The 27,598-nt window shown below is 42.6% G+C and overlaps 1 protein-coding gene across 1 annotated transcript in view; it reads left to right on the plus strand.

Annotated features, from left to right (window-relative positions):
* Positions 1-27,598, plus strand: part of CNTNAP2 (contactin associated protein 2) — a 1,044,505-nt gene that overhangs the window by 699,711 nt on the left and 317,196 nt on the right. Inside the window, exon 11 of the mRNA XM_080975740.1 lies at positions 17,285-17,391. Coding sequence (XP_080831866.1) covers positions 17,285-17,391 — 107 coding nt within the window. The remainder of the gene's footprint in view (positions 1-17,284; positions 17,392-27,598) is intronic.

Here is a 27,598-nt window from a genome sequence, read left to right on the forward strand (position 1 = left end):
TTACGAGCCTCCATCCATAGTTCTTCAGGCACTCTGTCCACCAAATCTAAATCCTTAAGCCTGTTCCTCACTTCCACTGTGTATTCATAAGGGATTTGATTTAGACTGTATCTTACTGGCCCAGTGGTTTTTCCTACTTTCTTCAGTTTAAGCTTGAATTTTGCTATAAGAAGCTGATGATCTGAGCCACAGTCAGCTCCAGGTCTTGTTTTTGCTGACTGTATAGAGCTTCTCCATCTTTGGCTGCAGAGAATATAATCAATCTGATTACGATGCTGCCCATCTGGTGATGTCCATGTGTAGAGTCATCTCTTGTGTTGGAAAAGAGTGTTTGTGATGACCAGCTTGTTCTCTTGACAGAACTCTATTAGCCTTTGCCCTGCTTCATTTTGCTCTCCAAGGCCAAACTTGCCAGTTGTTCCTTTTGTCTCTTGATTCCCTACTTTAGCATTCCAATCCCCTATAATGAGAAGAACATCCTTCTTTGGTGTCACTTCAATAAGGTGTTGTAAGTCTTCATAGAATTGGTCAATTTCAGTTTCTTCAGCACCAGTAGTTGGTGCATAAACTTGGATTACTGTTATGTTAAAAGGTCTGCCTTGGATTCGTATTGAGATCATTCTATCATTTTTGAGATTGCATCCCAGTACAGCTCTCGCCCCTCTTTTGTTGACTATGAGGGCCACTCCATTTCTTTTGCGGGTTTCTTGCCCACAGTAGTAGATATGATGGTCATCCGAACTGAATTCGCCCTTTCCCGTCCATTTTAGTTCACTGATGCCCAGGATGTCAATATTTATTCTTGCCATCTCATTTTTGACCACATCCAACTTACCCAGGTTCATGGTTCTTACATTCCAGGTTCCTATGCAATATTTTTCTTTACAGCATTGGACTTTCCTTTCGCTTCCAGGCATATCCGCAACTGAGCGTCCTTTCGGCTTTGGCCCAGCCGCTTCATCAGCTCTGGATCTACTTGTACTTGTCCTCCGCTCTTCCTCAGTAGCATGTTGGACGCCTTCCGACCTGAGGGGCTCATCTTCCAGCGTCATAACTTTTATATGCCTGGTTCACCAGTTACCAGATTCTTATTTTATGGTGTTCCCAAGATTAATGCATTTCATTAGTCTCTATTATATGTGTGTGTGTGTGTGTGTGTGTGTACACACAGTGCTTTTTTATTTAAAAAAAAAATGTTTAGGGGTACCCCCATTTGACTCAAGAAAATCACCATTTTATAGTTCAAATCGGGGGAAATAAATACACTAAATGGACAAAAGTACACAGATTCACAAAATGTTTAGGGGTATGTGTATCCCTGTGTCACCTCCAGAAAAACAGCTGTGTTTGTGTGTGTTGTGGGAGCCTTTTTTGTGGAACCTGGTTCAGCTGTAGCTTATGGTCCATGGTAAATCCAACAATGGAAAATTCATTTGGTGCCCCTTTTCCTTGATGCTCTAAGCACACGCCTATTTGTATAATGGTTAATCCAGCCCTGAGTAAAGGGATACAATTATTTATAGCCACAATGCTCAATCACTTGCACCAGAGTTGCACCATAAATACTAATGGGACTACTCAGCAGTGGTTTATTTAGAAATGCAGTTCTAATAGAAAAGAGAAAAATTCACATGAATGGTTAACCACAGCTAACATTATTTGACACGTTTTCTGAATGATGTCTGCTTATACGAGTGCTGCATTGCAGATGTTTCCATCTTAGTGCCTAATTATTAAGATAATTAAAGACATGTGGTTAAATACTCATTTATGCATGTTTAGTCATGCTATTTTAATTGTCAGACATAAATATTACACAATCGCAGCCAGTCTCTGGTTGACCTTTTATTTTGCCCTACTGACTGGATGGGTCATAATGAGATTCAACCCTGGCCACCTGCCCATCAGACAGGAGGCGGTTGAGCTGCTGGGCTGGGCTGCAGATGATTCCAGTATTGCACTAAAGCAATATAGATATACATTTGAGTTGGTTCTCAAGCACAGTTGTCTTTTCCCTCCTTAACCGCTTGGTTCCTGCCCAAGAACAGCGACCACACTGCCCCCTCTGCCTCAGAACGCAGCCCAATGCCTCCACTGCCTCAGCCACCAACTCCCTTAGGAATGGCCATGGCTTTTCATTCCAGTTCCCTCCCACCTCCTCATGGTGGGCAACAGGCAGGCACAGTGCATCTGCGCATGCAGCGCAAGAAACTACCTTGCAGGTTGCAGTTGGTGGTTCTACCATAAGAGCCGGTCTGGGTGCTGCCAGCTGCCGCTGTCCCAGCTGAGGGGAAAGAGTAAGGCCTGGCAGTTTCCCAGCGGGTGTTGGCGCCATGAGCTCCCTTTCAGCTGTTGGGTGCCTGGCTAAACTGAGCACAAGAGGAGAAGAGGAGGAAGAGGGTGAGAAGGAGGCAGTGGGGGCACACGGAGCAGACAGAGCCCAGCTGGAGAGGTGACCAGCTGACTCGTGCGGCAGTGCAGCACCAAAAGACACATGTCCCAATCTTCAATCACAAAATGTTGGAGGGTATGTGCCTCATTTACGGTGTATGCATACTAGGCCATAGTCTGTCAGTACAAAAAGAAGTTGTAAGATCAATAAGTTGTGACATCTTGGTATTTTGTTCTAGGGAACGGCTACTTAACCTCCATTAACAGAAGTGATTGTTAATGTCGTTTTCATGTGTCAGAGATCCCTGTAAGGGGCAGTGTCTCAGTAAAAAAGATGAGTTAGCATACAAAAATAAAGAAGAGTCTTGGTATAGAGGAGGAGGAGGAGGTAAAAATAGCTTGCAATTATATCTAGCTGCCAGATATGTTATGGCTAGGCTTATCAAATCAGAACCGAATAAATCGATACATTTTCTTCTTAGGGGAGCAAATTCCGTATTTACTGCTGCTCTTCTGAAAGGTCAGGAAGCCCCGATGCGACCTTTCACAACAGGGATCATGAACGAGAAACACAGTATTGGTTGATTTCTCTGATGAGCATAATGATGGATTTGCAAACCCACTAACAGTCACTGTTGCACAAACTACAGTTGAATCAAGTCCTTAATACAATCCCAGTCCTAAATAAGAGCATTTTGCTTCCACGAAGTTCTCGGTTTTACATTACGGTAACTTACCTTTTCTTTTATATCGTCATACATGCTGTAACATTTTCTGCACATCTCGTGCATGCTTAAATCTCATTTTTTTCATATACCACAGATTTTCAATTCAAAACTAGCAATAGCTCAATTTTTTCTTTCATGATTTTATGGCTTTTCTCCTCTTCTTTAGCTTGGAATTTCAGTAATCCATTTTATCAGCAGAGCGTCCTGACTTAAACTGTAGTTTGCATTCATCTGAGAATAATGCATTCTCATGTTTGCAAGAACTGTCATTATTTTGTAACCCACCCTTGCTTTTTCATTGAAATTTGTAGTATTTTTGTCCCAGTCCCTCATCATTCAGGGAAAACCTATTTAGCATCATTACATATTATATATATATATTGCTGAGAATAATTTGCCTCTGTAACTGGGAAAATTGCAATATAATTTCACAGCTCTTGCTTAAACATCATTTTGGTTTGGAGCTAGAATTTCTAAGTTACATCCTTGACACTACAAATAATGGATTAGCATCACATTTAAATGTGACCCATCTTTATGAGGCTGGAGGTTCAACATAAACATTTTTAGAAGTTTATTAAATGTAAAGCTGCTTTTAACAAATAGAATTTTGTTATCTTCTAAATTTTAGGAAGGAATTTTAGGACTTATTATTTGATACTGATGGGGAAAGTTTCAATTAGCAATAATAGTGCCTTGGATTAACCTCATTGGCAAGTATAATATTCTAGAGCCTTTTAAATGTATTTGTGGGAGAGGGTATTGTTTTGTTGTTTCTGTCTTAGCTATTTATCTGTCCTTTTATCTTGTATTTTTATCTTGTGAACTGAACTGAGATCTTTTGATGAAGGGCAGTGTATAAATCTAATAAAATAAAATAAATGAGAAATAGCCCGTGACCACAGAACCCAGTCAGATGGGCAGGATATAAGACATAAATTATGATTATAAATTACTATAGATTCACCTTTGGATACAGACTCAATAGATAAAATATATCTCATAGTTTCCTTGTGTTTTGTTTGGAAAGCGCCTGCGGTTCAAAAAAAAAGTTCTTACAGGTGCTCTTTGTTATGCATAGCATACTTTTAACATATGCTTGTGTACATAAATAAAGAAAACAAATTAATTTTATATGATTGCACTGCCGTGCTGTAGAAACTCAGTGATGGGAGAAGCAAAATTGTGCTGATAAAGCTATTAGTATGTGTGTGTGTGTCTGTATGTAGGTATAAATATAGATATAGTTGCAATTTTCAATGGTACAATTTCTTACAGATTTTACTGTGATGCTGAAATTGTGGATGGAATAAATGTAAAGTGAAAGAATGCCCCTTGCTTACCAAACATAAAATAAATTAGCAAGCTGTATTCATTGTTATCTGCACAGAAACCCTAAAAACTACCGCAGTCTTCCGGTTTTCAGCAGCTGGTATTCAGAAGCCTTGCTGCCTCCAACTGTGGAGGCACATAATTAACAGGTGGTCATGGGTTTACCAAATTTCACATTTTATTTCCACACCTGAAATATATGCAATATCATGTAGACCCCTGTCCACTTCTGAATGGGTCTTACAATGTCACCTGGTCTTATCAAGTGTCTGGTTTCTCTGATTTAATTAGCACTGTATTAATTTATTGATAAGTTCTTCATTTTTAGTGTTTGGGGATTAATTACTCCAGTCTCAAGACTCAGAAGTGTGGGGGGGGGGGACGTACATTTCTCTCTCTCTCTCTCTCTCTCTCTCTCTCTCTCTCTCTCACACACACACACACACACACACACACTTCAGCAGTGTGATGCTTCAAGGCAATTAGTTAGAAAATGTTCAGCAGAAAATGAGTTGTTTATAGCTTACTCTACATATCTAGTTTCAGCAACTGAAAATAACTGGTGGTGAGAAAAACATTTCATGTATAAATGGAGAACTGTAACTGAAATGCAGCCTACAACCAGTTTGTTGGAGAATTGTTGATTTTAAACCTTATTGGTGGAGCTGGGGCCTCATTGTGCTGCACTTTATATGGGGTTCTGTTACAAGATGGAAAGACAATAAAATGTGAAAAATATTAGGGCTTGTGATCAATACTATTAAGGTTGAATACAGGACGTGATGCTTCTGCAGTGGCATTTCTTAGCCCTTATCTGGGTCTTGGCAACCATAAAGCCACTGACCTTGTTCCAGCCATAGTCACAAAGAAGGTGTTGCACGTGAGACACAAATAAATGCTGACAGTCCCAGACAACCTTTTGTGAATCTCTGTAAACCCCAGCAATACAAAAAAAGTTGGCTGTTGTTGTTTTGTGCTGCTTGAGAATTAGTTTTCCTTCTTAATTAAATTTCAGTTTTCCATTGCTATTCAACTAGGTTTTACGCAGAATAGACCCACTGAAATGTTAGTCATGTTTATTAATTTCAGTGGGTCTTCTCTGCAGAAATCTTAGTTGAACATCACCTTTCTCGGGTTGACTGTCTTTGTGGCTTTCTCATCCTCAAGTGGTGACTGCTAATTCTTCAGTGGCCCCCATTCAGTGGAGGCACAGAGATGCAAGAGCAGCCAGCAGGAGTTAGAAGGTTGCCATCCCATTTCCTGAAAAGCGTTGGTAGATGGTGGGGCTGGCCTGCCAGAGGAGAGGCTAAACATGCATGGGAGAGGATGGCAGAGGAGGAAAGTTGACAGAGTCCCAGCTTGGTTTGGGGTGCAAGGCATCTCTCTCTTGAAAGTGATTGGCAGCAAGGGGGCATGGGGGGCAGTATTTTTCTGTCTCCATCATAGACAGTAGCCGTGACAGGGCTTAAAAAATTATTAAGAGGTGGCAAATTGGTCTTCTGGGTGGGGTGGCACACCTCCTGCCCCCATCACTTCTTTTTTGGCATTATTCTAGCCTTGATCCATTTCATGGTCATCCTGGAATAGGACAGTGTTGGGAACTGGCCTTTCTAGAGAGATATGCTGTCTGTCTGTCTGTCTGTCTGTCTGTCTGTCTGTCTCAGATTCTGAGGAAAGCAGGGTGGCCACAGGCAGTCCAGTCCTCCAAGCATCCTATCAGGGTAAAGACATAGCTTGGGCAGTGGTGGATCTTGAGGTCTCACATTTCAGTGGCACCCTGTGCAAGGCCGAAATTCGATGCCCCTCTGCCTCTTGTGCTCCATCTTAAATCATAGTTGCGGCATCCCCACCAAGGCTCCGCACCCAGCACAACCGAACCAGTCTCGCTTCCCTAAATCTGCCTCTGGCTCAGGCCCTGTTTGGCTAGGAAGCCAGAGTTTTATATACAGGGAACTCCCTGTTTATGCATGTGCAAGGCATGCATGATTGGCCGCATGCACATGGCTACAAACCCGGAAGTGGTGTGAAAAAGGGCAAAAACGGCCCTAAAATCATGTGAAAATGGCAAATAGGGCACGTGAACAGTGTCTAGCAATCCTATGAGGCTTTGCAAGTTCAATCCCTTGCACTAACCTTTGAAGCCTGTGGAGAGTTTGAGTTTGAGCAAGGAGGTTTGGAGGGAGTGATTCAAAGGTGTTCCCAAAACACTTAACCCCCCCGTGAATGGGGCGTTGCCTGTATATTGAATGCAATTGTATGATAATCATCGCTCTCCCCCATCAGGTACATTATGGCGAGGGTTGCCATCATGAGTTCACAACAAAATTTGCAGACCATGTAACTCCATGGCAGAGCATCCATTTTGCATGTGGAAGGTCCCGGGTTCAATCCCTTGGTCTGCAGGTGGGGCAGGAAAAAATCCTGTCTGAAACCTGGAGAGCGCCTGCCAGCCAGTGTAGACCACACTGTGACCGATGGACCATCGGGCCAACTCAGTGTAAGGCAGCGTTTATGTTCCTATGGGTTTCTTTCTCATTCAGATTAACTCTTCAAGATGCTTAGCAGCTTTAAAGACCATGATTTAGTGCAAACAATCAATATTAAACTATGCAGTGATATTTTGTTAAGCAGTTTTCTTTTTTGGGCACGTGCCTAAACAGGGAAGGATGTCAAGACGTTATTAAGAATGTTTTCTGATGAGGTGATGTTATAAACTGTTTGAGATGGAAGGAATAATGAAATACTTATAATTTGTAAAGAAAAGTGCCATCATCTAGTAATTTTGAGGTAGTTTGGAATATTTGTACATTTTATTTCCCTAACAGTAGCAAGTATCTTATCTATTTGTCTGATCCACCAATCTGCTCCTTATTTGCCCTGTATCATCTATCCGACAAATCTAATGTACACTGTGTAAAAAGGTTTCATTGTCAAATCATGCTTTATTCCCTGGAAATACTGAGAAATGTAGTTCTGTGGGAGGGCCTAGAAATCTCTGACAGAATTCATGGCACCTAATGTAAAAACCAGTATCAGTATTTTGTAAAATAATATCTGCCTTACTGCAGTGTGTGACACTGGCAAACCATAGCAGATGCTCTTGAAAAAGGTTGGGGCAACAGGGGCTGGGGCAGAGGGGCGGAGCTGCTTTCTTGGCACTGCTGCCAGTGACCTGAACAGGGCAGAGTGGTAGCAAGGTCAGGACTGTGAGGAAGCACTGGAGGAGCACTGGATTGGCTCCAGCAGAGCATCCCCACAGCCCTAGCCTTGCCGCCCCCCGCTCTGCTCCTGCCACATGCAGGGAAGCTGCCACAGTGCTGGTGCCGCAAGGGTGCGCCTCAGCTCCACAACACACCAGCTGCTACAGAGATGGACAGGGCAGTGTCTGCGCTTTTGGCAGGTTGCTGTGGAACCCTCTGAAATCATTACTGCTCCATCTTCTGGTTCCTGATCTAATCACCTGTTGAATGGCTGTGATGAACCTTGAGATTTTAACTGTCCTTTGCAGGTAGTACTTTAAACTCCACCTAGCTCTGAACAGCCTTTCTATTTCCCCTGCAGTTCTCCCCCCCCCCCAAAAAAGTTGAAATAGTCACAACACAGTCTGCTCAGAAGCATCTCTTCACTCCTCTGTCTTTGGGACAAGATTCATAGTTAACCATTCACTTGTCATTTTGTTATACTTTCTCAAAAATACTGTTTCTGGAAAGCTCTGGTCCCTTTTGTTCCTCTAGATATCTCACATTGGCATATGTGTCTTTTGGTGAATGTGCTAGTTTCTGGGACAGCTGTACCAGACAAATAGTAGCCTGTCCTTCAACAGAAAAGAGCGGCAGCTGCAGTACAAAACAGCCCCCAACACATTTGAGCTCAGTTCCCTGGAGTTGTTTTTGTTCCAGAAGGCCTTATTCCCTGAACATGGAGACCTCATCTGCAAGTGTAGCTCCGTGGGCATGTCCTGAGAAAATACGATACTAAAATGTTCCGTAAAATGAAAAGGTAATATTTGATAAAGCTGATGGAATAAACTTGGTGAGAGAAGAAATTGTGTAAATAAGAAATCTGTAGATAATAATCTCATCAAACAACATAAAAAGATGTTCACCTGGCATCTCCCCTGGGACCTCACATTTAACAAATCACTCAAAATGCAGAGGGTGGAGTTAAAAATCAACTTCCTGCTTCAGTTTTAAGTAATTCACCAGATATATTGCGACTCCAGGGAAGATGTAACGGAACTTATTTTGTATTACAGTGGTACCTCGGGTTACATACGCTTCAGGTTACAGACTCCGCTAACCCAGAAATAGTGCTTCAGGTTAAGAACTCTGCTTCAGGATGAGAACAGAAATCGTGCTCCGGTGGCGTGGCGGCAGCAGGAGGCCCCATTAGCTAAAGTGGTGCTTCAGGTTAAGAACAGTTTCAGGTTAAGAACTGACCTCCGGAACGAATTAAGTACAGTGGTACCTCGCAAGACGAATGCCTCGCAAGACGAAAAACGCGCAAGACGAAAGAGTTTTCCGTTTTTTGAGTCGTTCCGCAAGACGAATTTCCCTATGGGCTTGCTTCGCAAGACGAAACGTCTTGCGAGTTCTTGCGAGTTTGTTTCCTTTTTCTTAAAGCCGCTAAGCCGCTAAGCCATTAATAGCCGCTAAGCCGCTAAACTGCTAATAGCCGTGCTTCGCAAGACGAAAAAACCGCAAGATGAAGAGACTCGCGGAACGGATTAATTTCGTCTTGCGAGGCACCACTGTAAATAAATTTCCTCCCATCCCCATATCCCATCCCTTTCAGACTCACCTGCACGTCTGCAATCCTGACCATGTCTGTTCTCAAGTAAGTCCCATTCAGTTCAATAGGACTTACTTCCAGCCCTGTCAGTCTGAGGGCTGGAACTGAAGGGAAAGAAAGAGTTGTGTGTGCCAGCTCACTCTTCAATCCTAAGATTGGGTGGCTGTCTGTAGGCAATGAAAGGTCTTCCTCCCAGAGCTTGAGAAAGAGAACTGTCATTGTCCAGGAGAGGTTGTAGATCTCTGATGATGCGTTGTACTGTTTTAACTTGGGAGCTGTATGTGATGACTAGAGGTGTTCTGTTATTTTCTTTTTTGGGTCTGTCTTGCAGCAAGTTCTCTCTGGGTATAAGTCTGGCTCTGTTGATCTGTTGTCTAACTTCATCTGCTGGGTATTTTAGTTCTGAAAAGGTTTGCTGTAGATAGCCACCCAATCTTAAACAACTCCTAACCCACAATAATACTACAACCAGACTTAACACGGACACTGGCACCAGAGTCTGCAATAAACCCAGATGCCAACTTTGCTGCCACATACACCCGGACAACACCATTACTGGCCCCAACAACATCACACATACCATCTCGGGACTATTCAATTGCTCATCATCTAACATTGTGTATGGCATCAAATGCCAACAGTGTCCTTCAGCTCTCTATATTGGACAAACAGGCCAAACCTTACGCCAAAGAATAAATGGACATAAATCTGACATCAAGAATCACAAAACAGAGAAACCAGTAGGAGAACACTTCAATCTCCCAGGACATTCTATACAAGATCTCAAAGTAGCTGTTTTACTACAAAGGAATTTCAGAAATAGACTGGAAAGAGAAGCTGCTGAATTGCAACTCATTACCAAACTTAAAACCATGGAGAGACCTGGTTTGAACAAAGACATTGGATTCTTATCCCATTATACATGACTAAGCCATTTCTCACCTTCTCACCCCTTGCCTTTTCCTGTAAGACCCATTACAGTCGTTAAGAGTCGTCAGCAGGCTCATCCCAGCTATCTGCCAATCTCCCATTCCCACCACCCTTCTGAGTAATACCCCTCCCCACCTTCTCACTATATAGAAGGATCTGGCAACTTCTGTTTCAGTGTATCTGAAGAAGTGTGCTTGCACACAAAAGCTCATACCAAGAACTAACTTAGTTGGTCTTAAAGGTGCTACTGGAAGGATTTTTTTTATTTTGAGTTCAGGTGGGCGGGGTGAGGACAGGAGTGCAGCCTCCCTTTCCGAGAAAGGTGGGGAGAGGGGAAGGCACTGAAGAGAGGAAGGGGGAGGCTTGTGCCAGTTGAAGGAAGGCAGAAGGAGACGGGGAACCAGAAAACTAGTGAAGGGAAGGTGGGGGAAGACTAGGAATCTGAAAGCTCTATCTCTGCTCTTTCTGTCTGCCCCAGGCAGTCCCAGAGAGAGAGGCTGCTGAATGGCTGCATCAGCAAAGACAAAGATGGTTTGGTTAGCATCAGCAGCTTCCCTTTGTCCCAACCCACCTTTGGGTCTTTAGCACCCAGCTTGATGAAGAGCTTTGAGCAACTCTAAAGCAACTCCCCCTCCCCCCTCCAGCATGCGCTACAGCAATAAAATAGGAGACACACAAGGCAAAGGCAGACAAGGGAGACAAAATGGATTGGCTAATCAGCACCCCATGGAGAAGTTCAAAGGAAAGGTGGAGACATTTCAGCAGCTCTTCAGATCAGATTTAACATAAAAAATACTACATTTCAAGGCAAAGCATGCAGTCATCAAACACTAACAGAATTTGGGGGGGGGGTAAAAAGAAAAGCGGGGGAGGAAAAAAGATCAGATCATTCACTAAAGCAGGGGTCTGCAACCTTTAAGACAAAAAGAGCCACTTGGACCCGTTTCCGAAGAAAAAAAAACTGGGAGCCGCAAAACTCGTCATTATAAAAATAACTTTTTTGTCACTTTTTTTTATTATTTCTTTGTTTGACCCCTCAGAATTACTCTTCCTCATAGAAATAAACATTAAATTAACAAGTTACCTTTTTGTGTGTGTGTGTTCTTCACTCCCCTTCAAAACAGTGACCAGCGTACATGCCCCTTACAATGTAGTGGGCGGGCGGGCGGGCGGGAAGGTGACGTCGGGACGGTGCGTGACTAACGCACGCACCGCCCCCATGCGACGTCACAGCCAGTACAGCACCCGCCACAGTGGGGAATGTCGGGGTGCACAATGCGCCTCCTCTCCTCGCTAGTATCTGCCCCGGAGCCGCGGCAAAGGTGTAAAAGAGCCACATGCGGCTCCGGAGCCGCGGGTTGCAGACCCCTGCACTAAAGCAATGACTGCTTCAGTAAGGTGTGATAGGGACTTTACTGTGCAATATTTCAGTATAAAGTTTGAAAATAGGGAATATCACCATCAACCCTAGTACTGACACCTGATGGTGATGGACCCACCACCAACCCATATCTCCTTGTCCCAACTTCACTTTGCGATGGATGACTGCAAGCCACCTACCTGCCTTTTAAAACGTCCAGTAATTCCCAGCATGTGGCCAATGCAGAAAAACTCTGCGGAAGCCTTGAAGAAAACATTGCATGGCAGCTGCCTCACAGTTGCCTCTTGCAGATTGTGCCCCTCCCCCAGGTAACACTGCTTCTGCCATCCCCAGTGAGGTCAAAAAGAGGGGCAGTGGGGTCTGGAGCCCCACCTGGTGGCATTGCTTTGAGGACACTTGAAGATGCAGCCTGCTCTGATATAATGTAGGTATGTGTGGGCTTCTCTTCTTCTGCTCCTTTTTCTCTCCTCCCCTCCTCCTGCCAAGCTCAACTAGGAGGAGGACATGTGTGCCAATGAACTCCTGAGCTTTGTTGAAACACAAACACACAATGTTAGTATGTGAATCAAATTCAGAAACAGATTTGGGTCAAGTCTCAATAATGGAAAACCACAGGAAAATGCATTTGGCCTTTATAGAAGCTAACGCAGCACTCGGTTTGCATCACTGAGCTACTGCAGCACTTACAGTGGGTCTGAGCAACCTGAGAGCCCCCATCAGGCCTGAGATGCTGGCAACTGTCAGAGAGGACTGAAGGAGCAGGAGGTTCCTGCTTCTAGAACCCTGGAGACTCCTGACACCCAGAGGTTGAACAAGCCCACTCGCCCGATGGCCATCATTCTCAAGACGCTGTGCCAAGTTGTAGCTGAGCACAAAGGAACAGTTCCTGAAGGGACTGTGGCACAAGGCAACTCTTGGTTACAGCTCGTGATCTGCCTAGAGAGATCTTACCCCCACGCCTGGCTTGGCAATATGCTGAGCTGCACAGGGCAACAGCTAAACAACCAGGGTGGATCAAACCGGATGTGATCTCCTGCCACCTTTCTGGGAGCCTGCCCCTTTCCTTCTTCACACTTGACTATGGTTTGGCTTAGTGTTGTTGTGCGCAAAAAGACAATTGCAGCCTGATGGGTGCTTGACAACCTCCTTTGTTGGCTGCCATACACAGCTGGCAACCTTCAAGTGGCCTGGGGGGTCACAGATTGTCCAGATAAGAGAGCTTTTAGTGGCAATATCTACTTTGTGGAAATATATTTTCTGACAATAGGGGCAAAGAGCTTTATTTGTTATCTGGCAATGCATCCGTTTTCTACTCCATAGTACAGTGGTACCTCGGGTTAGGAACTTAATTTGTTCTGGAGGTCTGTTCTTAACCTGAAACTGTTCTTAACCTGAAGCACCACTTTAGCTAATGGGGCCTCCTGCTGCTGCTGCGCCGCCAGAGCACGATTTCTGTTCTCATCCTGAAGCAAAGTTCTGAACCCGAGGTACTATTACTGAGTTACCAGAGTCTGTAACCTGAAGCGTATGTAACCTGAAGCCTCTGTAACCCGAGGTACCACTGTATTATGCATCTCAAAGAAAAATGGGAGTTGCCAACTAATTTCTGGAATAATATTTTAATCAACGGTTTTATTGGAGGATATTCAAGCAACTCTTCCATGGCAAATAGTTACTGAGAAATGAGTGCAAAATGGCAGCCTTCTAGAGAGCCCTCTGTTTCCTCCAAGGCATTTCATTAGCTGTTAGTCAAATATATACAAGCCATATGTTGAAGGGAAAAGCTAGCATTTATTTGGCTCTGATTCAGCAATCTCTTGTAGGCTATTGTGGCGACACCAGAAGCATTCAGATAAGTATAGGTTTAATTTTTATTGCCTTCCATCTCATCATTTCCTTGATTGGTGGGAGGTCTCCTAATCTTTTCTCAATATAATACCTCACGAGTGTGGTTCTCAAATTGTGTTGGGTGAAAAAGAAACTCAACATGAAAGGAAAATGGATCAGGAAATATAGCAACTGTACGGAGCCAGGATACAGTGAAATTTAATAAAGGGGCAACAAATTGGTTCTTTGAAATGAGGTTTCAAAGCACACTGCAACAAGAGAAAAGTAATAGTTTCCAAAGCAAAAAAGTATTATGGTAATTCCTGTTTTAAAAAGAATCTTTGATAGAAAGGCGACCAGTCAAACTTGAATGTTTGAAATCTCATTTTGTTGATCTCAAGAAATAAATATATGTCCTCCTGTAATTTTTCCATTTTGTATTCATGTCTGTTCTTCCTTTTCTTGTGCATTACCTCAACATGCTGACAAGAGGTATTTGCTAGAATGTACAGGAGGGGAGTATAGAAAGTTATAATGGTTAGAAGTTGCTGTAAGTTTTTTATGATATTTTTAGTCAATGCTATTTCTCTAGAAAATGAGGTGCCAGAACTCGCCATGAACACCTCTCTTCTAATGGCAATGGAGCCCATCTGAGACATGCTGGAACTGAGTTCCAGTGAGTTCCAGCTGAAAAAGCCCTGTTTTTAGTGATGGGCAAACTCAATTCAGGCATAGTTCTGTATTTTTTAGCTTTCTCAGTGAGCATTCAAGAAAAAAGCTTGACTATTTCTGAGGCTTCAACCCCAACTCCTAATGCTGGGGCATGAGCAATATTGCAATGTATATGCACCTTACTGTATTGCCTCCTGGGAATTGTAGTTCCCAGAACCAGACATGGCTGAGCTCTGCTAGAGATACCTTAGGGTTTATCCACCCTTCTCTTATACCATTGCTTTCTCCTGGGGGAAAACTCTATAGTGTTCAGACTATAGTGTTCTATAGTCTATAGTGTTCAGACAGGAATTCGGGGTTTCTCCAGATTGATGTTTGCTCCGATTTAGCACTAAAGAGTGGGTTTTCTCTGGGAAAGGAGTGGAGCAAGGGGCAAAGCGTTCAGAACCTGTGCCTAGAAAGTGCAGGTCAAGCGGAAAACCACTCAGACTCCTGTGGTCTAGGCACCGGCAAGCACAAGTGTGGGAAAGCCCTTCCACACCAAAAACAGAAGCGACTGGAAGCAAGAGAGCCTTATGATGGGCCAGCAGCAACAGTTGCAAGAAACAATGAGAAAGTTGTCCCAAGAGAATGCAGATATTCACCCAGTAAATGGCTGTCTGGTGAACTGATCTGCTTATGGGCTTCAGAACAGTCAATAAGTGTTTCATGAGGAGTAAGGGGGGAATATTCATGAATACTGGTGCAGATGGGCTTTTGGTTTGAATAATATCACATTACTCATAAAACGTGTCATAAAGCAAAGTAAGGGGCTAACATTAAAGAATACACATTTTCCCAGTTTATAACGCACAGCTTCTGGCTCAGAATATAAAACAAGATTCTTCACATCCACATTGAATGGGCAGGTGCATGTGGGCTCATGCACAAAAGTTATTGAATAGATAATTGCAAACTTTAATAATATCCCTGCGGAGTGTGCTTTATTCTTCCGGAAATCCCGAGGCACTTAGTTCTTAATACTAGATGTAGAAGTCCAGTCCAGAGACTTTGGTCCTCGGCACCATCACCCGTGGGAGTGCAGCACAGAAGCAGTGCAGATGAAAGCTGGGGAGTAGACTGAAATAACGTCCCAAACCTCCCAGCTTGAGAAGGAAAAGTAGAGAATCCACTCCCAGGGAAGTCCAACAACATCTGGAGGACCACAGGTCCCCACTTTTTGACCTCCAGTATCAGTATGGCTCTGAAGACCAGGTGCTCTGAAAACCCAGGTATCACAAGTGGGACATTGAGCTCCTGTCATGCCCAGAGACATCCATTTGGCCACCATGAGAATTGAATGCCAGATCATAGAATCATAGAATCATAGAGTTGGAAGAGACCACAAGGGCCATCGAGTCCAACCCCCTGCCAAGCAGAAAACACCATCAGAGCACTCCTGACATATGGTTGTCAAGCCTCTGCTTAAAGACCTCCAAAGAAGGAGACTCCACCACACTCCTTGGCAGCAAATTCCACTGTCGAACAGCTCTTACTGTCAGGAAGTTCTTCCTAATGTTTAGGTGGAATCTTCTTTCTTGTAGTTTGGATCCATTGCTCCGTGTCCGCTTCTCTGGAGCAGCAGAATACAACCGTTCTCCCTCCTCTATGTGACATCCTTTTATATATTTGAACATGGCTATCATATCACCCCTTAACCTCCTCTTCTCCAGGCTAAACATGCCCAGCTCCCTTAGCCGTTCCTCATAAGGCATCGTTTCCAGGCCTTTGACCATTTTGGTTGCCCTCCTCTGGACACGTTCCAGTTTGTCAGTGTCCTTCTTGAACTGTGGTGCCCAGAACTGGACACAGTACTCCAGGTGAGGTCTGACCAGAGCAGAATACAGCGGCACTATTACTTCCCTTGATCTAGATGCTATACTCCTATTGATGCAGCCCAGAATTGCATTGGCTTTTTTAGCTGCCGCGTCACACTGTTGGCTCATGTCAAGTTTGTGGTCAACCAAGACTCCTAGATCCTTTTCACATGTACTGCTCTCAAGCCAGGTGTCCCCCATCTTGTATTTGTGCCTCTCCTTTTTTTTGCCCAAGTGCAATACTTTACATTTCTCCCTGTTAAAATTCACCTCAGGTAGGCCTTTGGTCTGATCCCACAGGACTCTTCTTGTATTCTTCATTACACAGTCCCAGAGCAGGGTTCTGCATGGCCTGGCAGCCTGTCCAACAGCTGGTGGCTGGTCAGGGGTTGGCATGCAAAATGGAGGGAGACTACTGAAGGCAGGTTGCCGAGGGCTACTCAAAACTTGGAGCTGGGCCTATAGATGAGGCATGCAAAGTGATAGATTGGGGTGTTAAAGCTCTTTGTCCTCTCAGCAGCTTTCAGTACTGTTGACCACGTGATGAAGGGCAGGGTGTAAATTTATGGCCATCTTGGCTGTGAGTCCTGGAAGACCTGCTCCCTGCATTACAGGCCTTTTTCTACCAGGTCTGGGAGGGCGGGGCCCAGACTGACTCCAGTTACAAAAGTTACTGAGCTACAAAAGTGGAGACTGCTCTTGGGCTCTAGTACAGTGGTACCTCAGGTTACATACACTTCAGTTAGAGACTCTGCTAACCCAGAAATAGTACCTTGGGTTAAGAACTTTGCTTCAGGATGAGAACAGAAATTGTGCTCCAGCGGTGCGGCGGCAGCAGGAGGCCCCATTAGCTAAAGTGGTGCTTCAGGTTAAGAACAATTTCAGGTTAAGAACTGACCTGCGGAATGAATTAAGTTCTTAACCTGAGGTACCACTGTATTGGTTAGGGGTTGCTGTTGGGGGTAGTTGTTGCTGTTATTATTATTTTTTATCTTTATTTTGGATCTCTTTATGATTTATGTGGAAATTGCTCACTTTGGTTCTATACTTTTTGATGTGTGAGTTATTGTTGATGACCTTGTGTTGTGTTATGTTATGTCTTATCTATATTTATAAAATAGCTGATATATACTATTAGTTATGGATGTGACCTGTAAAAATGTAATGGAGATAAGCAAGTGTAGCCCATTGCCGTCGCTTTCCCCTCCCTGTTTCCGAATGCCTTGTGCACCTGCAGCCTTTCATCATGTATTATATTAATCCACCTAAATATAACGAGGCTGAATTGCCATGCTGTGCTGTTGGGCTGTCCCGAAATGGAGCCCCTCCTTCATCCTGATGTGCTTCTTTGCCTCTCCCTCTCTCTCGCCCCTCAGGTGTGTGCCCAATCACTGTGAGCACGGAGGCAAGTGCACCCAGACGTGGGACAGCTTCTCTTGCAACTGTGATGCAACCCGATACAGTGGAGCCACGTGCCATAACTGTAAGTGATGCCTGGAGTCTCAGCTGACTTCAAGTGGTAAAATGTGCATAATGTTTCAGTTAATATCTTACTTCATTTTCTTAATGCTAAGCATCTCAGAGAAGAAAGTTAAAACATGCATATTTTTCTTGCATTCCTGAGGGGAGTATGTGTATTTGAAACGTGCTCAACCAGCATAACTTTTATTATACTAAGCTCGTCTGATTTTGTTCCTAATGCAAAATTTCTTGTCACTTCACCAAATGAGAATGCAAAACTATCTATACAATAAAGGGTTATTAACGTATTCTCTATTTTCTTGGAAAGGTTTTTAATGAAACTTTAGTGAGAGGGCATAGAGAAATTCTGAGTCATCTTGCATGTCACACTTCTGATTGTTTTACTTATATATCAAATGTCTTTTTGGGAAACTGTTGCCAGATAATGAAACTTCCAAAAAATTCCTTTAAAATGATATAGAATATGATAACCATATAAAATGAAAAATGAGTCTGTAGGTTGACATTTTCATGGAATTACTGGCACGGTCTAGTCATTGTTGAAACCACTATTAAGTTAAAAGCACTAAAAATATCTCCCTCTGAAATCAGTGAAACTTAAAACTGCTTCACATTTGCAAAAACGTTCCCAGTGTTATTGCATCTTAAGTGATCTTACAGTTTTCTCAAAAGAAAAAGGAAAGAATGATCCACACTTTTGGCCACAATCCAGAGCAAAACTAAACATCCTTAAGTCTATTTAGTTTAGTGGGTCTTTGTCAATTTAAACTGATTTTTTAAAAAAATTGTAAGAAAGTAAGAGTTGACACAGTCCTAAATGTGACCAATCAGAAATAATTATATTAAATTCAGTTGACCTTACCACCAAATCAGTGGGTAAGTCACATTGAGCTCAGTGGGGGTTGGTTTTCGGTTGGCAAAGGGTTGCCCTGCAGGCCTCTCTCCTTAAGTGCATCCCATGTGGCTCCCATGCTCTGGCCGTGCCCCAGCACAGGACCAAAAGACTGGCGTTCTGCTGCCCCTCCCAGCTGGCTCACACCTGGGGGGGGGGCAGAATACAGAAGCAAAACCTACCTTGTCCCTGCCCCCATGCATTCTCCTCCGGTCGCAGCACTTCCGGAAGCTGGTTTCTGGAAGTACACCTGAGGCGCTGGCAGCGGAGGAGGAGGAGGTCCGAGGGGGAGGGGAGCAGGTGGGGGGTGGGCAGGGGCAAGTGCAGAAATGGAATTTCAGCACATTTCAAATTTTACAAATCCTTCTCCCTAAGAGCAAAACCTTTCAAATGGTATATTTTGTACCCATCTACGATAACTGCTGGGCTCATTGCCTGGTATGAACTAAGTGTGATTTAGCATTCCAGAAATCCATTCCAGAAGCATTCCAATAACGACACTGTTTAAATGCTGGTGAGGAAAGACCACAGGAAGAGCATCATGCCCTCTGAAAGGGGAAGGCACTCCCAGTAGCTCTGCATATTTCACTTAAGACATTTTCACCTATCTTCAATGGATAAAATATAAGAAAATTGAAATGGTTGTTCTGCTTGCAGTGTTAGAAAAGGAATTTAGAGGCCAGTGTCCTGTTTTCTCACCTCCTGCTGCTGCAATAAAGCCTCTGGAATGGCAAAAGTCTGGCTCATCAAGGGATAAGTAGCCACTGCAATGTTTACTCTCCTAATTCTTCCAGAATTTCAGACTAATGTCAGTCAGTCAGTCAGTCAGTCATATAGAGGATTTTATTTCATTTTTACAGTGAGTCTAAAAACAGTTTCCTGCTGTTTGGGAAACAAAATCCCTTTCCAAAGTCAGACTTACCTGAAATGTTTCAGCTTCATAACAGCACTTTGGTAAAAGAAATCTTATGACACTTTTCTTTTTTCTCTGAGCCTTTAAGCCAGAAGAAGCTTTCCAGGCCATGTTATCTTACAAGCTTAAGATCCAGGAGCAGTTTTCTAAAACAGATCATGCTCCCTCTAGAGAAATTGGTGTCTGGGCCTGAATGTGGCAGTGTTCTGCAATTTTTAACCTCTAAGCTAGGTAACTCTGTTTTCGTAGAACTGTAGAGTTGGAAGTGGTCCTGAGGGTCATCTAGTCCAACTCTCCATGGGGGCTCAAACCACCAACCTTCTGGTCAACTGTCTGATGCAATGACCCACTGTGCATGGTACTTTAAAAAGGGAAGTTTCAAAAAGTATGATCCAGTCCAAAGCCCTGACCTGGTAGGATGTGTGCACAGCAGTTGGGTTGACACATGTGCAGCCGCACTAATATTATCAGCAATATCTTTGATCCAGCTGTTTGGGGGAGAAGAGAGTGGGGGGCACTAAATATATCCTCTGCTCCCCCTCATGATCATCAGTCTGGGTTGCTTGCAAATAGCCCCAGCAGCTGCATTCAGGCATGAATCTCATACAGACTGTTCCTCATCAGTCTTGGGATGTGAATTTGAGAGCCTGCTTTCTTCTCACCAAAGATGAGAAGTTTTCAGATGTGGGGAACATCCTGGAGCGAGGAACCACTACTATGCCCAGACACCACATAAGAACCTTGAAGGTTAGCCCTCAGGACATCGGGTCAGCTAAACCTCCCTAATTTTATTTAATTCCGAGATTAGGATGTATTGCAACTGAGGTGAATCTATCTGCCAATTAATTTTCACCTAGAACATGAATTGACTGTTGGCATAAGAAGAGACATTAATGAACAGGCTGAAAAATAATACAAAAGTCTCTCTTAATTATTTGTGATTAAGAAAGATTATAAATGGATAAGGATGCTCTAGCTGTCTATCCAGAGACAAATACAAGTTTTCAAGACAAAGACTGTCAAGGTGGAGCCTAACAGAACCCAAAATGGCAAAGATACCATTGAACACACACCAGAAAATTATTGGATGAGCAACTGAAAAAGCTCAGAGCAGAGATGCATAACATGATGGTGAACAAAAATGGATCAGAGAAAGATCAGAGCAAAGAATAAGCAGGACCTCGGGGGGGGGGTGGATACTGATCAAGATCTGCCTGAGCAAGAGAGTGGAAAGGAAAAGCAGGAGGCGGCAGGTGATGAAATGGGAAGGACCTTCACACAGGTGCCTGGAAGAGGGAAACGGACAAATGTTGGAGTTGTGGGGCTGGAGGAGTGGAATGAAACCACTGACAGAGACATTAAGGAACATCTTGAGATGGCAAAGACAGAGCTGAGAGAGAAAGGATCCTCAGCTAATTTAGAGAGGGGGAACCACCAAGCCTAGAAAAAGAATGGAAGAAGCCAAAATGGAAGGAACGTTTTTTCTAAATTAGGACGGGAAATCTTGGCCAACAGGAAATGGGTTTGGAAGATACGGAGCTGGGTACAAATTAATGAATATACAACAAGTAAATAACTATGGATTGTTATTCTAATAATGGATGTTGGAATTTATTGGAGATAAAATTGTCAAACCAGACTGGAGAAAATCTATTTTCAGGGCTGGAGTCAGGCATAGGTCACCAACAAAACGATGAATCACCTGAGGCCAATGAAGTTAACTCTTTAGTCAAGGAAACAAAGCACAGCTCAGGCCTTGTGGTGCCAGCAACTCTTTCCAGGAGGTCTCGCCCTGATGGAGCGGTTGTGAGGACTGGGGGTGCCTGTCTTCCCAGTACCCACCAGGACTCCTCCTCTCCAGGCTGTTTCCCATGCAGTCTTAGGCTGTGTCTGCCCCTTTCATTCCTCAGTGTGTTCTAGGGGGAGACCAGAGGGGAGGGGAGCTGGTCTCAGCAGGAGGGGGAGATCTTTGTATCCCAGTGGTGTCCCACAACCATAGCTCTGCAAACTCCTCAAGGATTAAAAGCAGTAAGTCACGGGTCATAAAATGGCTGGGAGTGGGAACATGTGTACTGTATATATAGAGAGAGAGAGATTTCTGAAAGTAGATTTGCACTGCAAGCCTTGAAGTTAACTAGTTAGTTTTTTGCAACTTCAGAGAATCCTGCACCACCAGGAGTCAGTTAACAGGATGAAATGCAAACAGATGATGTGTTGCTTGATTTTGCTCATTTAAGATATGGCTTGCACAAACATTCTGCCCTTGTTTCAATGTGATTAAAATGCTAATAGAGAAAATACACCGATCCAGTCTCCAAATGTCAACTCCATTTAGTGCCCTAGGTGCCTAATGAGCTTTGATGATTTTTCTCCTAAAATGTAAATCTTTACCCTATTAGGAAAGAATACTCTGAATATTGTGAATAATGAGTTAATTGCCTCTAGAGTGATTTTAAGGGGAAAAATTGGATCACATCCTCTATTCACTGCACATTATAATTAGAATGGACAATGGGCTAATTGTGATACTACTTTAAAATCATAGCCAGATTTGATCATCAGGAAAACAACAATGTATAAACAACATAGACTATAATTTGCATGCTGGAGCTATTTAGACTCCTGCAGGTTTCCTATCGATTAGTTTGCACCATTTGGGATTCCACTCCGTACACAGTGAAACAATTACGTAGGAAACTACAAAAATGCCTTTATCAATTTTAAACTTTTTATAAATAAAACTACACAACTTAACATTTTTTTCATATGCAAAGTGCTGTCATGGCACTCAAAACACACATGCACTACAGTCCAAGTAGATACCTTTGAAACAGAAAAGGCTGCAATTCATTTAATAGCAATGAGGCTGCTGTGCTCTATATGCAAGAAAAAACTAAAAGGCATAATATATAAGGATAATACATGAAAGACTTTGTGGACAAAGACAATCTGGAGACAGTAAAGTCTGCAAAATGTCTAGCATCTGGCATTAAACAAAGGGTCGCAACAGTGCTCTCTGAGTTTTAATTTGTATTATCTTGTGTTTTGGAATTTTACCTATTCTGTTACACTTTAGGTTTGATATATTCCACATATAAATGACAATAAATGGTGAATGATGCAAATGAATTGCTGTCTATCTTCCTGTCCTAAGGAGAGCAAAGTCATCTGTTTCGTAGCCATGAAAACAAAACGTGGGTTCTTGGACTTCCAGCCTGATATAATACCTTGGACAATGTGTCGCCTCTGATATTATGGACAGCAGGAAAGAAGAATTATTTGAGTTTGTTTTTCAGAGTAGACTGAAACATTTTCATCAAGAGAACCCAGCTACACAAAGATGACCAGGCTGCTCCTAAGGATGGGCAGTCACATCAGTTTTGGTTTCTTTTAGTTTTTCATTTTTCCAATGTTCAGTTCTCCACATTTCTACATCAATTTGCAAATTATCTTATGGCAAGCCTTAATGAACATTCATAAGCATTTTAGCACAGATTAATTCTAAGTTACACATTTTTGTGTGTAATTCTGTCTGACATGCACACTCTTGCAACATCATAATTTCTTGCATGTTATTTTCACTAATCTTTGCACACTTTACCGCAATATATGCACTTTTCTGCACATTGCTTGGTTGGAGAAGTGCATCACAAAACTTGGAGTGCTGAGAATTCTGAAGGATGGCAGTGTCTTTGTTTGCAGATTGTTTAAAGTTACCCTTTAAATGTGAACTGAATTGATTCTTCTCCCCCATCTCTAGTAGCTCCTCACAGGGGCGCCACAGCGATCTGCCCTTGGAGTCCACCTGGTGGACACAAGCCCCACGCTGCCATTTTGGGCAGAGGGGACCCTGAGCCCCCGTGGCTCAGGCTCACTGCAGGCCAGGCCCCGCGGTAAGTGCCGCCCCCCGCAGTGTGCCATTTTGTCCCCCCTCAGGGATGACACCCGGGGCGGACCGCATCCCCTGCACCCCCCTTCCTATGCCCCTGATTGCAGTTTGCTTTCTGACTCCCTCCCTCCATGGCTGGACTTAAAGATAAAAGATCTCTACCTAGCAACTGTGTTTGGAAGTCTGTGATATTATCTCTCTGATTATTTTGACCACAACACTTATTTGAAACAATTCTACATGCTTCCCATAAGGCTGTTGTGTCCACAATATGAATCTGATGCCGTCTCTTGGAAAATCAAGATTTGCACCCTGGTCACAACCATTTTTACTTGGTGCTGGGAGGGGACCAAGGCTTGAAATGCATGAATTGGTCATACTCACTTTGCGAGAAGAGTTTGTCTTACTTGAAAATTAATGGGCTTTTTCAATTATCTTTCTTTAATGTGCTACTTGCTGCTTCTGCAGAAATGTCAATCCACTTTAGTTAGCTCTCATTTATAAACAACCACTGAACAGGAAAATAGTATTGTTGTGGTTATTAGTTATTTTTGCTATTTATTGTATAAATGCATAAATAGACAGCATTTCACCAAGTGGTGCTATTGGTGTATCACCTTTATGTACTCCAAAAACCAGCCAATGAAAAGCTTACAGCAACACTGGTGACCACAAATATGGCTCACATTAATACTAGTGTTTTCTAAGCACATTTTGGGTCTCAGGATGTTGCTAAATTGCAGGCAGCAGTCAAGTCAGGAGGAGGCTACAGGGGAACAGAAAGAGTTTTTCAGTTCAAATGATACCTTACTTTGGGGGTGAATGCTAATAGTTATGGTTCCTTTAAGATTATTTTAATGAAAATTTTAAAGAGCAAAATGAAGTGTAAATGCACAGTTGCAATAATTAAGTTGACAAAAAGGGAAGCTTCTCTAATCAGTGCTATTAGGGCAGAGTTAGTAAGTGTGAAATTCTGTTCTGACCTAGCTGTGGATTTTCATTTTATTACAAGAGGACTTTGGGAACAATGTAATGATAACACACAAGGCAGTTTTTCAATGAGTATTTAAAGATAACCCAACACTCTGTCAGATTCATCCATAATGAATCATTTGTAGCATGGCCATAATTTGATATTGGACTAGCGCTGTAGGAGACCCAGAGGGTGTGAATGTGTGGGTGGCCATCCTATAATACTTTCCATGAGCATTCTGTGAGAAAGGTCAGAGGGGGGAGCTGCAGAAGTGATCAGCAACAGACAACCTTTACCAAAATCTTTTTTTAATGTAATAATTTGTATTAAATTTTCTATTTTACAATCAAGGTAAACATTTTACCAACATTTAACTATCTTCCCTTCTTCTCCTTCCATGGTTCATTTGGCATATCTTCCATTCCTGCATATTTTACCGTAACCATTCATGTCAGTTTTCCATTTTTACTCCATTCAGACATTATTTACATTGTTGAATTTATCTTAATGCTGCCAGCATTTTCAGCTTTGTACAATTATTTTCCATATATTCAATAATTTCCACTCTTCTTTACATATATGTTCTTCTTGCTCTCTTGTTCTATGTGTTAAACCTGCAAGTTCTGCATATTCTCACATCTTAAGTTGTCAGTCCTCTTTATCTGGGACAGTCCTCTTTATCCTCTTTATCTCACTCACTTTCCATTTTGGGGCTAACGAAACAAGGGCTGCTGTTGTTGCATACATAAACAGGCTTTTCTGACACCTGGAAATTTCTGTCTGGGTTATTCCCAATAAGAAGGACTCTGGTCTTTTTGGGAAGGTGATTTGAAACTTTTTTTTTAACTCATTGTAAATCATATCCCAATATTCTTTTACCTTTCTACATGTCCACCACATACAAAAAAAGGTTCCCTCGATTTCTTTACATTCCCAACATGTGTCTGATTCCACTTTATACATCTTAGCCAACCTACTTGGAGTTAGATACCATCTATGAATCATTTTCAAATGATTCTATTTCAGTGAATAACATGCAGTAAATATCAAATCATTTTTCCAGAGTTTCTTCCAGAGGTTTAAATCTATATTGTGCCCTGTATCTATTGCCCAGGTTGTCACTGAAGCTTTAACTAGCTCGTATTTTGTTTCCCATTCTAATAGAAGGTTGCACATTCTAGACAGAAGTTTATCCTTGTTTTGTAATAGTTCTCTTTCAAATTGTGAGCTTTGGTCCAAAATCCCATTTTTTAAAAATCTGTCTTAAACATATCATGTAACTGGTGATACTGTAACCAGTCCGCAACCTTTACCAAAATATAACCAATGTTTAAAGACAATCCTCCTGCACAACCTCCACCACAGCTGACAGACCTCTGCATCTGGACAACCTTATAATGGACCGCTTTGTGGAGTTAAAAGAATTTAGTTAGTAACAACTGTCAGGAATGTGGTTCCCAGAGCGCAGCGGAAGAGTCGGCCTCAGAAATTGAGCTAAGCGAGCAAGGGGCCGACTCTGCAGATGAGAGCTGGCTGTCAGAGTCTAGAAAGGGCAGCCTGGCCCCCCTCCTTCCCAGGGAAGACGCTGTTAGCTCCCAAGGAGAGGAAGAGTTGGAAGGTGGCCAGAGCGTTGCCAGGCAGCCAGAAAATAAGCCAGAGTCTGAGACTGGGTCTTCTGGGAGTGGGGAGGAGGCAGGCAAGCCATTCAGTCCCCGTACTAGGAGACTGGAGAAGCTCAGAGTACAATGGAAGGGAAGGAGAAGAAAGGCGGGATTTTGGTGTTCTCCCTGTTGGGGGAGGAACGATGATTCAGACTGATCAACTACTGTCAATGCGAGCAGGTGGGAAGATGTGCTCTGGATGTGTGGGTTTTTTGTAAATAAACTTGCTTGAGAACTAACAGAGAGTCATTGCTGCTTATCTGGCTGCTTGCCTGCCAGAGATCGTTATAACAACACTATTTGGTAGAACAGTTAATGGGGTGAATCCTCAGGTGGATGCTCCTCCAAATTTCAGCTGTCCCCTAAAATCAGATTTTAAAAACTACTCATGCCAGTGTGTGTGTGTTTAATTGTAGGAAACAGGAGTTGCACTTCTCTGAGTCTATTATTATAGTCAGTGCTTTTTTCTAAAAAAATGTTTAGGGGTACTCTCATTTTGACTCAAGGAAATCACCATTTTATAGTTCAAATCAGGGAAAATAAATACAGTAAAGTGGACAAAAGTACAAAGATTCACAAAACATTTAGAGGTGTGCGGACCCCCAGAAAAAAACACTGATTATAGTAGGCTGTGTCTTAAGCATTAGCTTTGCCATGCAGCCAATATAGAGTAAGGTAAGCATCCTGCATCATGGTCTGCACAGGTCAAGCATCCCATTTGCTGTGAGTCACTAATAGCTCTGTCAGGGTTATTGGTCTTCATTGGGAATGTGAGGGTATGACTAGAGCGGAGGATTGGGGAGGGGGGACACTGAATTGGGGGCAAAAAAAGAGGAATTGGAAAAGCAAGTGCTGAAGTCCTTCCTCGCAGCATATGGTCTTTCACAGGCTTTTAAAACTAGAATTCTGGATAAATGGATACCAGAGGGTCTGTTAAAAGGTATATATTTGAAAATATTGGTGGAACTTTAATATTGCCAGTGTAGTACTTCTTTATATATATTTTTTTAAAACCTACAAGTATTTCCAGGGCACAACATTAAAAAGAACATATAATTAGTAGGAGAGACTTTTGAGATTCTTTATATAGGGAGCAAAATCCTTATTGGGGATTAATCACTGCCTGAGACAGGACTTTGCATGTAAAATCTGAAAATTAATTAGCTCTCTTTTAATCTTTTCCATTAAAAAACACTCGGTCTAAGTTTATTGCTTACTTCACTGTTTTAAAATAACTGCTTAGCTGCAAAAAATAGTATTTGGACACTTATATTAAAATTCAGTTGCAACTCTAAGAAATAGCATATTTTCAAGAAGATTTGTAATTCTGTGTGTTCAGCATGAGAAGTAATGCAAATAGGTAGGCACAAATAAGGGGCTACATAATGAGCATTTTTGCCTTAAAGCTTTGATGGAGGATCTCCCATGGTACATAGAATAATCCCATTTCAACATTCCGTAGGAAAATATATTATCCAGTGTTTTGCAAAACCCCGTTACTCTCATTTGCAAGTTAATTGAATGATAGCATTGTTGGCTTGTTAACCAGTCTTTTAATCCCTAAATTTAGGGAGGGAAACACCAGGTTTGATGGTGCCCAGGAAAGGTGGTGCCTCTTTATTACCTTGGGAAATAAGTCTGGAATCTTTTCAAACTACACTGCCTGCCACCAATAAGTTTCTTCTCCTCACTTCTTATTTTCAGTCCCTTGAAGAACTTTTTATTGTGAGCTAGACCTACTCAATTGTATGATTATTTTGTATTTTTTTAATGCTATTTTGTATATTTTGTCCCCCCCTCCCCCAAAAACCACACTTTGGCAAAGTTTTCCTGCCTTGGAGTAATTCTAATATGTCATGGGTAACTAGATAAGTGTCTGT

Source organism: Podarcis pityusensis (assembly GCF_964106645.2).
Source record: "Podarcis pityusensis genome assembly, chromosome: 12".
Taxonomy (NCBI): Eukaryota; Metazoa; Chordata; class Lepidosauria; order Squamata; family Lacertidae; genus Podarcis; species Podarcis pityusensis.